Genomic DNA, 13,889 nt, shown 5'->3' with positions numbered 1-13,889 from the left:
GTTGGGCTCCCCAGGAAGAAGGAGATGCCCTTGACCCCAGACAAGTCTCAAATGTGCGGTCCCCACAGGAATCACCAGAAGCTTTCCTGGGAGAGGGGCACCTTGGAGATAGGCCTCCACCCTCTGGGCAAATCCCCGGCTCCCACTCAGCACCAGCGCTGGGCACACTGTGGGATGACCCCTGCGTAGGGAGCAAGGGACCTGCACGGAGGGAGGTGACATTTACCCTAAGCCCAGGGGACAGCGGGGCAGGCAGCCTTGGCCCTGGAGCCCCACTCTCTGCTTCCTGGCTGTGGGATCCTGGACAAGATGCTTCCCATCTTTGGGACTCAGTTTCTCGCCTGGAAAAGGAGGCTAAGAGAGTCTCTCATGGCATCAAGGACACGATGTATATGAAGCACCAAACAAGTCATAGAGCTGCTGCTGCTGTTATTATTATTATTATTATTAATTAGTGAGGGATGAAGAGCAGGATCACAGAGGTGGAGGGCAGGGCAGGGCATCCCAGGAAGAAGGAACAGCCTTCCATTCGGCAAATGCACGAATGCCCCTCCCCCCACCTCAGCTCCCATGCTGACCTGCCCACTGTGCCCCTAATGGGCCAATCATGCTCCTGCCCCAGGGTCTTTGCACAAGTGGCTCCTTTGGCTTGGAATGTTCTCCCATTATCTGCAGGGCTCACCCCTTCAGGTTTTTGCTCTCATGTCACCTTCTTAGTGAGCCCTTCCTTGAACACCTTATTTAAAATCAACCCCACACCTTCTACCCTGATTCGTTTTCCTCCATAGGAGCTACCACCCTCTGACATACTCTCTATTCTACTTTTCTATATTGTTTATTGTCTGTGTGTCCCCCACTGGGATGTCAGCTCCACGGGGGCAGGGGTTTTTGTGTTTTGTTCATTCCCGTACCCTGCGCCTGGCACTTGATAAGCCCTCAGTAAAAATATGGGGAATAAGTGACTGAATCTTCCTGTTCCCACCTCTGCTCAGTTAGTCAGTCAGTCTCTTCCTCACTTGAATCCAGCCACCCTGACCTCCAGCTGTTGTGCAAGCTCCTGCTGCAGGGCCTTTGCCCGTGCCGTTCCCTCTGCCCAGCATGCTTGTCCCCCAGAGGCCAGCACGATGGCTCCTTCTCGGAAACCATCAGGGCCTCCTCAGTGAAGCTCTCCAGGCCACCCTGTGTGACAGGCCTTCCCCATGCTGTCTCTCCATCACCTCCCTCACTGCCCTCTGGGCTCGTGGAAGTTACGGTATTGATCACATTACTTTTTATTGCCGTCTCCCCCTCCACACCGTGAGCTCCATGAGACCAGGGTCCCCCTGCCATATTCACTGTGTCCCCGGTGCCCAAGGACAGGGCCGAGCACATGGCTGCACCCAGGACATGCTTGTTGACTAAACGGATAACCAGGAGCTCCCTCTGTGGCCTCTTACAGACGAGACCCACCCACGTTCCCCAGGAAGAGGCAGAGAAGACCAAGCAGACGAGGACAAAGAATGCACTTGTTAAAGGCAACGAATAACCATCCTTACTTGAGGCCTCTCTCCAGTGCTTCAAAGATCTTCTTCACTTGCTGTGGCTTGGGATCCGAGCAGACAGACCCCTTCCTCAGCGTGCCATACATCTTGGAGGACTTCACAGGCATTCGAGACCTCACTGAGTTCCTGTGGACGGACTTTCTGTGAGAAGGGATGGGGGAGTGGGGTGGTCAGACCAGGGGTCTGGACAAAGCCCTTCTCAGGGGCAGGCACTTTAGGAACAGTGGCCAGAGCCTCAGGCAGTCAGGAGACCTGGCTGAGTCTCACCCCACTGCCACCAAGCTGTGTGGTCTCAGGAAAGTTGCCAAGACTCTCTGGGCCTCAGTTTTCTCATCTGTAAAATGAGGGCTTGGATTTGAGGATTAAAAAAATAATGACACTAACCTGATATGAGAAATTAACTTACAGTGAGAAATACAATCAAGCAGCCCAAATGCCAGTGCTGTCTGTACTCTTCATCAAGCTCTGTGCAGGCAAAGCTATGTGGGAGGCCAAATCATAGTCCAGTGGTATACCCATGGGTTGGGTACCTGTTGGCTTTGCCTGCCCCACATCCATTCCCCTCCCTCTGTTAATAGCACCTCAATTTCCCTCGAGGGCATCTCCCCAACCCTGCTCTTTATACATATAGTTTGGAGGGAGGTAGCCTGACAAATCACCATACACACACACGCACACACGCACACACGCACACGCCCATGCATCCATGGGCATTCTGAGGCAAACCCATGTCCCAGGACTGGGTTAGTCAACATATTCCACTTCCTTGGAAGAGAACTTCTCCCCCTTCCTTCCTCATCTTCCTCGGGTGCACTGAAGAGCCAGCTTCAATCATGTGCACTGGGGCCCCCCACAGGGATGGCCGAGCAACAAGAGAGAAGGAACAGGCCCTGGACAGCCTATGGAGCAGACCGTCCATTAGCTCTACACTGTTGTTGGTCCTCAGACCACAGTAGGAGGACCACTTTCTCAGGGGTTCACCATTTCTGCTTCACTCGGGAGACATCCTCTTGCTAGAAACCCAGCTCCGAGTCTCCCTGGATTCCCCTCACAGTCTGCTGCCCTTTTAGGGTCTAAAATCAAGGGCACAGGCTCATTCATTCATTCAAACACTCACAGAGCGGGGCTTTCTCTGAGTCACGCAACGTGATGGGAGCCAAGGGGCCAGAGTCCCACCCTCAAGGGTTCACAGTCTGCGGGGAGGGGTGGGGGGCTTGTGGTCTGGAGAGCTGAGCAGGGGGCAAGTGGACACAGCTCCAGCCCCTTCGCCAGGCCTGGGAGAAGGGCCACTGGGCCACCGCCAAGCCCTGGTCCCCAAGAGGCCTGGCAGGTGGCTGGGCTGTATTTCCAAGCCAACCAGACGCTGCACATTCCACGCACGGTCACAGGGTCCTGTGGTTGACTCGGTAGAGCTGTCCTGTCCACCCCTGCTGTCGGGCATCAAGCCCCAAACCCCGTGGTTCCCCAAAACATGGATGCACAGCCACATTACAGGCCAACGTGCCAGAAATACAGATCCCAGGGCTTGCCCGGGGATGCTGAGAACTGGGTCCCAAGGATGCTGCATCAAGGAAGGACCTGGAACCCCGCCCTGGAAACCTCAGGGGCCTCACCAAGCTAGGAACTCATATCATCTCATGGGACACAAGCTCCTGGTCAGCCGCCCATGTCCAAATTCTAGCCCCAGAGGGCACAGGTATTTAATCTACTGCAGCCTCAGTTTCCTCATCTGTAAAAGGAGGATAATAAGAGGGCCTGCCCCACGGAGTTGTCATGAGATGGTCATTCATTCAACAAATATTTACTGAGCTCCTATCATACACCAGATGCCATTCTAGGAGCCAGGGGTAGAACAGTGACCCAAACAGACAAAACCCCTGCCCTCGTGAGCTGCCCTGCCAGCTGGGGTGACCGTGGGAAGTGGTAGCAAGCACAGACTCCGGAACCACATGCTGGGGTCTCTATCCAGCTCCCCCAGTTATAAGCTGTGTGACCTTGGGTAAGTTATTGACCCTCTCTGTGTCTCAGTTTTCTCATCCATAAAATGGGGACCAGAGAAAGGGTTGCTGTGAGAGTTACATGAGTTAATAAATGTAAAGAGATTCAAGCAGTTCCCAGGAAAGAGTAAGTGCTATATATGTGCTGAAGTTAATAAGGTAATTTTTAAAAGTACATATCAGTTATATTGTACAGCAACTATACTTCAATTTAAAAAATTATATATCAGATAGTGCCTAGTGCCAAGAATAAAAACAAAGGCAGGATAATGAATGTAAAGGGTGAACAGGGAAGGTTCCTCCAATCAGGCGATGTTTGAGTCTGGGTAATGTGCACGCAGCCCTGGGGACAAAGCCTATCACATCAGTAGTGCTCACCCCTGCACCTGCTGTTGCTGGTATTCATATATTACATGTCAAGCGACATATATTATATGTCAATTGCAAAGCCCAGGAAGGGACTGTGCTCCCTCCTCCCCGACCCTCCCGGAGGCCACATCACCCACCTCTTGGAACACACCCTCCACAAAGTTGCCATCTCCCGGCTGGCAGGGACAGGCAGGGCTGCAGCCTCGAGAGAAGCGGGTTTCAGACAGGCTAGGGTCCCCGGCAGGTGGGCAGGCAGGCAGGTGGGCTGGGCGAGCAGCTTGGAGGTGGGGCTGCAGGAGCCCCGCTCACCTGCCAGCTCCCAGAGTCCCACAGTCCCCGGCAGATGCGTGCCTTCTGCTGGGTCCCACTTCCATCTACCTGGAAACTTCCTCGCCCTCGCTCTGCGGCTGTGCCTGATAGCACCGGCTCCTGGGGAAGCTCTGAACCCACTGCTCTTGTCTGAGGTTCAACAGAGCAGGTGTGGTGGCCACCCCGAGGGCCAGCCCCGCCAGGGATGGTGATGTATGTGTAGCCTCCGGATGGCGAAATCAGGTTGCATGTCTGGCCCAGTGTCACAACTGCCAGGGCAGGGAGCAACCTCCAGGGACGGATGTCACAGCAGTTCTGGGAGGACTCAGTAAATATTAAACATCCCCCGGCATGCCAGACGAGCTTCCAGATGGGCACGTGTGACCCACTGGCCCCAGCCCTCACGTGAGGCCGCAGGGCCAGCCCTTCTACCTGGTGTCGTTGGGAGACACTATCGGAGGCCCCGGTGCACGGCTGCTGCAGGTGCAGGATCCGGAGGTAGGCGGGGCTGGGGGCGGGGCAATAAATAATAGGACCGACCGGACACGTTTCAGCTGAGGACTCACAGCTGGGTGTAAGCGCACCTTTCCTCCTGCATCTGGTTGTACTAGATGCCCAGGAATGATGACAAACACGCACACGGCACTCGCAAAGGTCAAGCTCTGCTCTGGGTGCTTCCTGTGTACTAGCCTGTTTCTCCTGATACATGTCTCTGAGGTCTCGCCCTCCTCTCTGTCCCCTTTCTCTAGCCTCCTCTCCTTGAAAATCAAGGGCTGCTGCTTAGTTTTCACACCTACACTTCCCAGCCGTCCCGGTGGAGGAATTCCCAGGTGGTGAGGACCTTGCAGGGTCTCCTGGCTCAGGAGGGTCCCTGCCTGGCAGCCTGAGGAATGGCAGGAAGGGGTTAAGAGCAGCCCGTGCCTGTCAGTTAGGGCAGAATGGGACAGTGTCAGGGCCTGGCCCTCTTCTTCATCTGCCCACCTTACTATATATGACCTTATGTTATAACATATTATTATATATTTATTATATGTGGCCTTGTTATAGCAGTCATTCAAACTTAGTGTAAAATTTCCTCACCAGATTACTTCCCCAAGTGAATTCTTTGATTACGCAATAAAGGGAAAAAACAACGCTGTCCAGACTCAAAGGGGCTTCAGGTGCCAGGGCAGGGATAAGGGTTGGGGACATCTAACTGGAGCCGGGCTCTCCTGCTCTCCTGTCTAAGGTTATTTTTGCCTGACCTGCCCCCGCTGCTGAGCGCCTTGGCAATGTGGCCGTGTTTCAGCCTGATTGGATTACCTGGGAAATAATGCCAGAGGTGAGGCCTGAAACCCAATCCAGACCATCCAGCCCCGGAGCCAAGGGTCCAGACCCCTGGGAGTTGTACAGAGACAGGAAGTTAAAAATAGATGTGCTGCTTCTCTGCCAGCATGGGCAGCTTCTTCCTCACCCCTGGACAAGGGGACTACAGAGGGCAAGGCCAGATAGAGGCCACTCAGGAATCTCAGAACCCGTCCAAGCCAGGCATCCTCCAGAATTCCCTGCAGGGTTGGGGGTGGGGGGCAGGACGAGGAGCCCCAGGAGGGGTCCAGGACATTTACACCACTGTCGCACAGGCCGGCCGCACACCCACTTTCTGTCCGTCGAAGCTCGTTCCCACCTCAGGGCCTTTGCACCTCTGTCCCCTCCACCTGGAAGGCTTTCCCACGCCCACACCCTGTCTGCACGTGATCGGCTCCTCTTCTCTCTGCCTTCGCTTAAATGCCTCACTGGGGGCCTCCTCCAAGCCCCCTGCTGCCCTCCTGCCTCCCTGCTTTAACCCCTTTGGGGCACCTGCCGCCAGCTGCATCCATCTTGACTATCATTGGCTTATTGTTTTCCATCCTGAAAGGAGGGCGGGGCCTGGGTCTGTCTCCAGAGCCCCGGCCAGGGCCTGACCAGAGTCAGTGCTGCATAAATACTTGTGGAAAGAATTAGGGATTCCTAAGGGTGCTTCCAGGATTTCAGCCCTGAGATGCCACTCCTCCCAGGCACACCTCAGAACTGAGGAGCTGAGCTGCCCTGAGACAAGGCGAGTGAGCTGGGAGGGCCTGACCACAGGGCCAGCCTCACAGTGATGGGGGGCGGGGGGGGGGAGGGGAAGGGGGGGTCTAACGCGCAGCTGGGGAGCCCTAGGGAAAGAGCACAAGGAGGGCCTGCCGGGCTCGGGTGGTCCACACCCCCAACCCCCAGGAAGTGGCTTTGAAGCCAAGGCCTGATGAGATTAAGCGGGACCAGGCCAGGTGAAGAGCAGTGGGGAGGGTTCCAGGGGGAGGGCAGGGCCTGTGCAAAGGCCTGGAGGACAGAGAGGCCAACGGGGCTAAAGCCCAGGGTTCAGGCTGAGGCTGGCCGGCGAGACCCTGCCGCGTGGGGACCGGACAGTGCTCTCAGTGGGATGGGAGCCTCCGGAGGGTGTCAGGTAGGGGAGCGCCGGGAGGAGATTTGATTCTGCACCCTGCTCTGGCTGAGGGCCCTGCCTGGCCACCACAGCTGTTCAGACTGGCAGCCGTTTGGGGCCCTCAGGATCCCTGGAGCCAGGGGCCCGGCACGCCTGGGCTGGCAGGGCTGTGGCCCCAGGAGCAGAAACGCACTTTCCTCCCAGACATTACCTGCAGCTGGAGGAGACACATCGCAGATCAGCCGTGAACTCACGTCTGGAGGGTCAGTACCAACCAGGCCCGTCTCTGCAGAGGCTGCTCCTCCTCCTTGGAAAACTTCCCACAAGCCCCTACTGCGTGCCAGCACGTGCCGGCAGCTCACCATGTGTCACCTCACTGTGCCCTCATGACAAGCCCATGAGGGAGGGACATTTGTGATCCCCATTTTGCAGATGAGGAAACCAGACTCAGAGAGGTGAAGTCACTTGCCCCAGGTCACAGGTGGCCCTATTTCCCATTCTATCAAACAAGAAGAACATTCCTTCCTAACCTGGCCCCTACGAGACTAAGTTCCAACTCTGAATCAGTCTTGCTGTGTGACCTTGGGTGAGCAGCTCTGCCTCTCTGAGCCTCAGTTTTCTGATCTGCCAAGTGTGCCTGATAAGCTCAGGCAGATCAGCTTCCAGGATCAACTGCCAGGAACATGTGGGGTGATACCTGTTCAGATCTGAAGCAAATTACAGTTTTCTTCCAACACCAGGAGTCTCACTCACACACACACAGACACAGACATACACAGACACACAGACAGACACAAACACACACTACCCTGCGCTGCAGGCCTGGCTTCAGAGTGAGCCTCAGGGTCACTCGCGTGGGAGGAGGATGCCCCCGCCGGCCCCCCGATCCCTGGCCCTCAAACAAGCCTCCCACACACAGCCCAGGCAGAACTTACGCGATCCTCCGGCTCTGGGCACTGCTGAAGCCGGCAAAGGAGGCGCTCCGGCCCATGACCCCCACAGCCCCTGTGTCCCCAGAGGACAGGAACCGCACCCTCACCGACATGGCTGTCACCTGCAGGGAGAGGGCAGGACAGTCAGCCTCGCACTGGCACCCGGTGAGTGCTGACCGCAGGCCGGCCACCCTCCACCATGGCCCCCAAGGGCCCTACAGCAGCCCCAGAGAGGGGGCGGCTGCTGCTGTCCCCAGCTCACAGATGAGAAAACTGAGGCTCAGTGAGGTCAGGGAGCTTGGTGGGGGGGCGGCAGGAGCAAGATTCGAACCCAGGTCTCCGCACCCTGTGCTTGGGTCCTCGATGCCTGCGCAATGCTGAGTCCTCGTGCAGGGGGCATCCAGCAACTCGTGAACCAGCTCTCCTCACCTCCCCTCAGCTACTCCTCTCTGCCAGTAACCCTGACCCCCCTCCACAAACCCCCACTGAGCACCTCCTGTGTGCCAGACACTGCGCAAGGCAGGCAAGGCCCTCGCCCTCCAGGGCTCCCAGTCCAGCAGGAGGCTGGTGAGCCACCATTATAGCAGGGAGTCCATAGTGAAGTGATGGGGGTACCAGACCCACCCATGGAGGAGGCGACCAAGAGCTGAGAAGGGAAGGCCGAGGAGGGAAGAAGGGGAAGGCGGGGGAGGGAAAGGTATCTGAAGCAGAGGGAACAGCATGAGCAAAGGCCTGGAGGTGCAGAGGACAAGGTGTAATCCAGAAATGGAAAGAAGTTCAGTGGGTTGGGGTGTGGCTCCAGGTGAGGTTGGAGAGGCCATCAGAGCACAGGTCAGGGGCCTTGGTGGCCCCAGGGAGGACTTTGACCTTGCAATTGGCTAAGGGTAACTGGGAGCCATGGGAGGTTTTGAGCAGGGGGTGAGTCAGCCCAGTTCACATGAGGCCAGGCTGCTGGCATCAAAGGCTTCCAGAAGCCACAGATCCATTGCCCCATCTCTGACCCAGGTTGCAGGGAGGCCAGCCTAGAACGCTGGCTGTCTTTACGTTTTTCCAAACCATCTCGAGATTGGAAAAATAACACCACATCCTTTGGGAATATCGCCCAGTGTCTTCCAACACAATAGGAAAGTTCTCCCCCATATCTAACCTAAATCTCTGCTGCTACAGTTTTATACCTCACTCCTCAGCCAGGGTGGCTGAGCCAGGATTCCAGGGACCCCACTGCCCTGAGAAAGCTCCGCTTCGCCAACTCCCTCCTATTCCCGCTCGGTAGGGCCGCTGCTTCCCACATCCCCTCCACCCACTGGCTGAGCCCAGACTCCACACCTTTGCCCACCCTGGGGCCTCCGCCTGGAATAACGTTCCCTTTAGCAACCGCGTCTATCCAGTGTCTAGTCCTGCATTTTGTTTGTAGTCAGCTCCCACCACAAGCTCCAGAGCCCTCACTCTGAACCCCCTGGCAGATCTGCGTGACCCCCCACAAGCTTCCTCCTCCTCCGATACCTCCCGCACCCCACAGCCCCACATGTGCTGTGCATAGGTGAGCTCTGGAAGCAACAAAGCCAGACCTGGGCTCAAACCCCAGCTGTACCTGTGCCGCTCACCGGCTCTGGGCCTCGGTGATCACATCTGTAAAATGGAAATTCAGAAAAGGACCAAGGACACAATGTGCCGACAGCACGTAATGTGAACTAGACACCAGAAAGAGCTGGTTGTCTGTGTGCCATCGGCTGACCAAGACCCCAGCCTGGAGACCCCAGCTGCTGGGGCAGATGAGCCGAGGAGCGACCTCTGGCCCCGACGGAGGAAGCGGCGAGTGTCTGCTGAGCACCCACTGAGTGGAGCCCCAGTGCCAGGGACTGTCCCACGCGATAGATCCGTGAACAGCAGCCCGGTGTACGGATGGGGAAACTGACGCAGTCTGGCAGTGGAGGCACCATTTACCGAGCGCTCATAATCAGGCCAGCTGTCCACTACGTGCCTTATGTAAATTATCTTAGTAGATCCACGCAACCCCCTGAGGTGTAGGAGCTGTTGCGAACCTAATTCAAAGATGAGGAAACTGAGGCTCAGAGAGGTAACAAGACGAGCTCAGGGACCCAGCTCGGAAGCGGCAGAGCCAGGCTGAGGACCCGAGCGTGACTGATGCCGAGCCAGCACTTCTCGGGTACGTGGGCAGGCATCCCGCGCTCTGGGGGTTCGCCCCAGCCCCACGGGAGGACCCTCACGCCCCCATGGTCCCTGCCTGGGCTGTGCTGCTGCCAGCTTGGACCAGCTCACAAGAGTCGACGGTTAAATTTTCAGGAATGTTGGTAGCTTGAAATCAGCCATGACAGAATTAAATACAGCGTGGAAATGGGCAAGTGCTACAAATGAGGTTTTGAGGTGTTTTTGTTTGTTTGTTTTTCTGCCTGTTGTTAAACTTTTATCAGCATACCACTGCTCCCAGCCCTATCAGCACAGGCTCTGGGTGGCACTGGAACCTTCTGAAACTGCTAAACACACCCTCCCTCCATCCTAGCCAAGATGAGCAAGGGCACGAGGAGGGAGCAGGCAGGGAGATTCCCAAGGTCAGCGGGTGGGACATGGACTCTGGAGCCAGCCCCGGGGGGTTGGGGACCGGAACGCCCTCCCTCCACCTTCTCCCTCCACATCCCCACCACCCTCCCTCCCAGGCCTTCTGGGTCATTCTTCCAGCCTCCCCCAGGTCCTCCACTTCAAGATAAGGGAGAAAGACAATCGCTAAACAGTTCCTCTGCATGCAGTTTGCTAGAACAAACCCAACCATCTGCCTGCCCAGCGTTAGGAAAGGAGGACCGAGGAGGAGAACTAAGGTTCAGTGCAGACCCATGCAATGTGCCAGCACCTGGCTGCAGATTGATTACTCACGACAGGGCCATGAGGTTCAATGACCCCACTTTTCATATGAGGAAAGAGCCTCTAAGAGGTGAAGAGGCTGGCTCAGGGAGCCACGTTTTCCAATGTGAGGTCTGGCTGTCACGTGGGGATTGGCCTCCTGGCTAGACCCTCCCCGCTCCTCTTCCAGCCCAGATGTCACCTCCCCGAGGAAGCCTTCCTGGACCTCCCCCCAGTCCCTGCCTCACTTTAGTTACAGTGGACGGTGAATGGTGACTTGTCTGCCTCCCCCACTAGACAGAGAGTTCCCTGCAGGTGGGGCTGGGGGCGTTCTCCAGGGCCTGAAAGAGTCACAGTGCATCTTTATGGGACCAGAGGACAAGGATTGAAAGACTGGGGCTGCTTCCCCCACTTCAGCAGGCTGTGCATCCCAAGGCGCAGTCAGTGGAAGAACAGGATAAAGATAAGAACTCCCACTGTGTGCTGGACTCCAAGGCAGGGGTGGACAAATGACTTCCGTAAAGGGCCAGATAGTGAATTTTTTTGGCTTTGCAGGCCTTACAGTCTTTGTCACAGCTACTCAACTCTACCGTTTTAGAGCAAAAGCAGCCACAGATAATGTGCAAATGAATGAGCCTGGCTATGTTCCACTAAAACATTATTTACAAAAGCAGCAGCTATTGATGGATGACCCCTGGGTGGCCAGCACTCTGTCTGCTACCTGCTCTAAAGGTTTAAAATCTCATTTAATACTCCCAACACTATGTGAGGCAAATATTATTATTATCCTTCCCATTTTGCAGATAAAGAAACCAAGACTCAGAGAGGAGGGGAAATGACTCAACCAAGGTCACACAGGTCAGAACTGCCAGAGCTGGGATTTGAACCTGGGCATGATGGGCTCCAAAGCCCAGCTACTTCGTGCTAGGCTGCACCTGCTTCCGCAGGGGCTGTGCTGAGGACACCACCCCCCCTCCACTGCCATGAGCCTGAGCAGGAGGGAGGGGGCCCCAGAATGGAAGCAGGTTCATGACCCAGACCTGCCAAGCTAGAAACGTAGCACTGGGGGTGGCTGAGAAACATCAAGCCCCATCCCCTGCAGGCTTCAGGGTGTGGGAGCCCAGGTCCCTTTGGACCAGCGTCAGATCCCAGCAGCGCCTCTCCTGGCCGATCCCTGGTGGGGCTGATCCTTTGTAGTTGACCCTTGTGATCTCACCCAGCGGGCTGCAAAACAATCCCTCCTCTGGTGGACTCGGCATGAGATGGCCGGGCTGAGACCCCTGGAATCCCAGGAGCCTTCAGTGGGCTCCTGACAAGTCCCAACGGATGTTTGTCGCCTTTAACCAAGGGTCATACTCTTAATGTTTAGTTGTTGACACAACAGCGGCACTGACCGCTCAGAACAGAGGCTGGGCACCTTGGAGACCCCACTCCTCCCCCAAGACCATCCCCCCTCCCCCTCTCCCTGCCGGCATTACCCTTTAGCGGCTGGACTGTAGGCAGGTCGGGCAGCCCTGGGCAGCTGGCACTCTGCAGGGCATGAGAGGCAGGCCAGGGACCTCACTGGGCCCCTGGGCAGAGGAGAGAGGTACAGAAGTCATGCGGGTCCCAAACCTTTGGTGGCAGACAGGACTGCCTCTTCCCCGCGTGTCCCTCGCTGCCTCTCTCTGGCCCGGCACCCGGGCAGCACCTGATGCTTGGATCCAGCTGGGGAGCGCAGGGCAGGCGGGCCAGCTGAAGGGGCTCCTTACCCAGCAGCTGCTCCCCAGACACTGAAGGGACCGTCCTGGGCCTCTTCCCCCAAGGTGCAGCCAGAGGGAACCGGAGCCTGTTCTGCTAAATCTGTCCTGCTCGGTGCTGCCCAAAGCTGCCCACCGGCCACAGGGAACCTGCAATTTCACCTCATTTGGAAGTGATGCTTCTAAATTTAACGGTGTGGGCTCTCGGGGCTGGGCAGCGTTTATGCCTGAGTCCCTCACTTAGGGCTCTTTTATATCCGTTCAAATGCCAGCCAGGGATTAGTTTGCTTATAGGAGTTTCCAAAATAGCCCTTTGGTTTAGCACGAAAGGAAATGGCAGAATAGCCCAGGATGAGGAATGTGAGTTTATACATAAGAGGGAAGGGCGTCCTGAGGAGGCTTCTCTGGGAACCAGACTGCCTTCACCAGATGGAGTCCAACTCCCTCATCTTACTGATGGCCAGACCCAGCCCAGAGGGGTCAGACGACCTGCCCAGCTCACCCAGAGGTGAATGGAAGAGTCAGAAGAGTCCAAACTCCCTGTCCCTGCCAAAACCCAGTCCCCTGCTCCTCCGCTGGAGCCCACTTAAAATCCCGTAGCTGACCCACGCAGGATGCACGCCTTCCATCGGCTTCCACGCCTGCCGGCTTGGGCTCCCCTCTCCCTGCTGAGCGCCTCCTGAGCCAGGTTGTATGGGGCCGGGAAGACGTGCCCGGGGAAACAGGAGAATGCGGCTCCAGCCGCATGTGATCTAGAACAAGTTCCCTCCCCTCTGAACCTCTGTCTCCCAGTCTGTAAAATGGGAGGATTGGGCTAGAACTCAGGCTTCCCTCAAGCACAGCACACTCTGGGCCAAGTGAGGGATGCCCAGTGGACTCCATGAGTCACTCGGTGGGAGAGTTATCTTAGTCTTTAGTCTTTTAGTCTTTAGTCCCCTTTTCATCCTGGCTCCCCGGCTCTCTGTCACTTGTCGCCCTTCCTGTTCAACAGAGCACAGAGCTGGCCCCGGGCACAGAGCCAGGGGCGGGCAGAGGAGGAGCTTGAATGCGGTCAGGTTGTTTTGTTTTGTTGAATTTCATTTAAGGTAATCTTCCATTTAGAGCAAGCTGTCTTCTGTATGATTTAAAGTGCTTTTTTAAATAGCATGTTTAAATGAAGACAGTACGGATTTGAAGGGCACTTGGTTTAAATAGAGCAAGTAGGCACCCACCTGCCTGGCAGCCCACATTCCTGGGTCCTGCCACCAGCTCTCAGGGGCCACCGTGGCAGTGGCACCTGGAGCCCGTGGCACCTGGAGACCCCAGGTGTGTCTCTGCAGATGGCCAGCTGGCCTCAAGGAGACAGATGGGCTGATGGCTCCGGCTTCTGGTATAAGAGAAGAGCAAGCAGCTCCTTGGGGAGCCCCAACTGTCCCCCCAGAGTCCACTGTCCCACAGCTGCAGGGCAAATGGAAACTTCCTGATGGCCAGATGGTTCAAGACCAGGCACGGGAGTCAGGATCCAGGATCCAAGAGGGCCCTTGCCTCAGTGTACCATGCAGTCCACAGCCCCCTGTGTTCTTCCCGCCCAGGGCAGGCCTGGGAGGAGTTCCTGTCCTGCTCCAACTCTGGCCTGTAGGCTCGTCAAGGACCAGTCACAGGAGAGGACGGGCAGGCCCTCTCATTGGACTTCACAGCACACCTGTGCCCATTTCACAGATGGGAAC

The 13,889-nt window shown here is 56.5% G+C and overlaps 1 protein-coding gene across 7 annotated transcripts in view; it reads right to left on the bottom strand.

The window, feature by feature from the left end:
* Nucleotides 1-13,889, bottom strand: part of RIPOR3 (RIPOR family member 3) — a 72,504-nt gene that overhangs the window by 21,808 nt on the left and 36,807 nt on the right. For 5 of the 7 annotated variants that reach the window (XM_082430451.1, XM_082430453.1, XM_082430452.1 and 2 more), the window contains exons 2-3: nt 7,592-7,710; nt 1,536-1,682 (exon numbers count right to left, since the gene is read on the bottom strand). In XM_082430451.1, coding sequence (XP_082286577.1) covers nt 1,536-1,682; nt 7,592-7,710 — 266 coding nt within the window. The remainder of the gene's footprint in view (nt 1-1,535; nt 1,683-7,591; nt 7,711-13,889) is intronic. The other 2 variants (XM_082430454.1, XM_082430457.1) reach the window with 1 other exon arrangement.

The sequence above is a fragment of the Balaenoptera physalus genome (genome assembly GCF_965194825.1).
Source record: "Balaenoptera physalus genome assembly, chromosome: 16".
Taxonomy (NCBI): Eukaryota; Metazoa; Chordata; class Mammalia; order Artiodactyla; family Balaenopteridae; genus Balaenoptera; species Balaenoptera physalus.
Note: the sequence above shows the minus strand (reverse complement) of the source record. Positions and strands in the feature narration are given on the sequence as shown.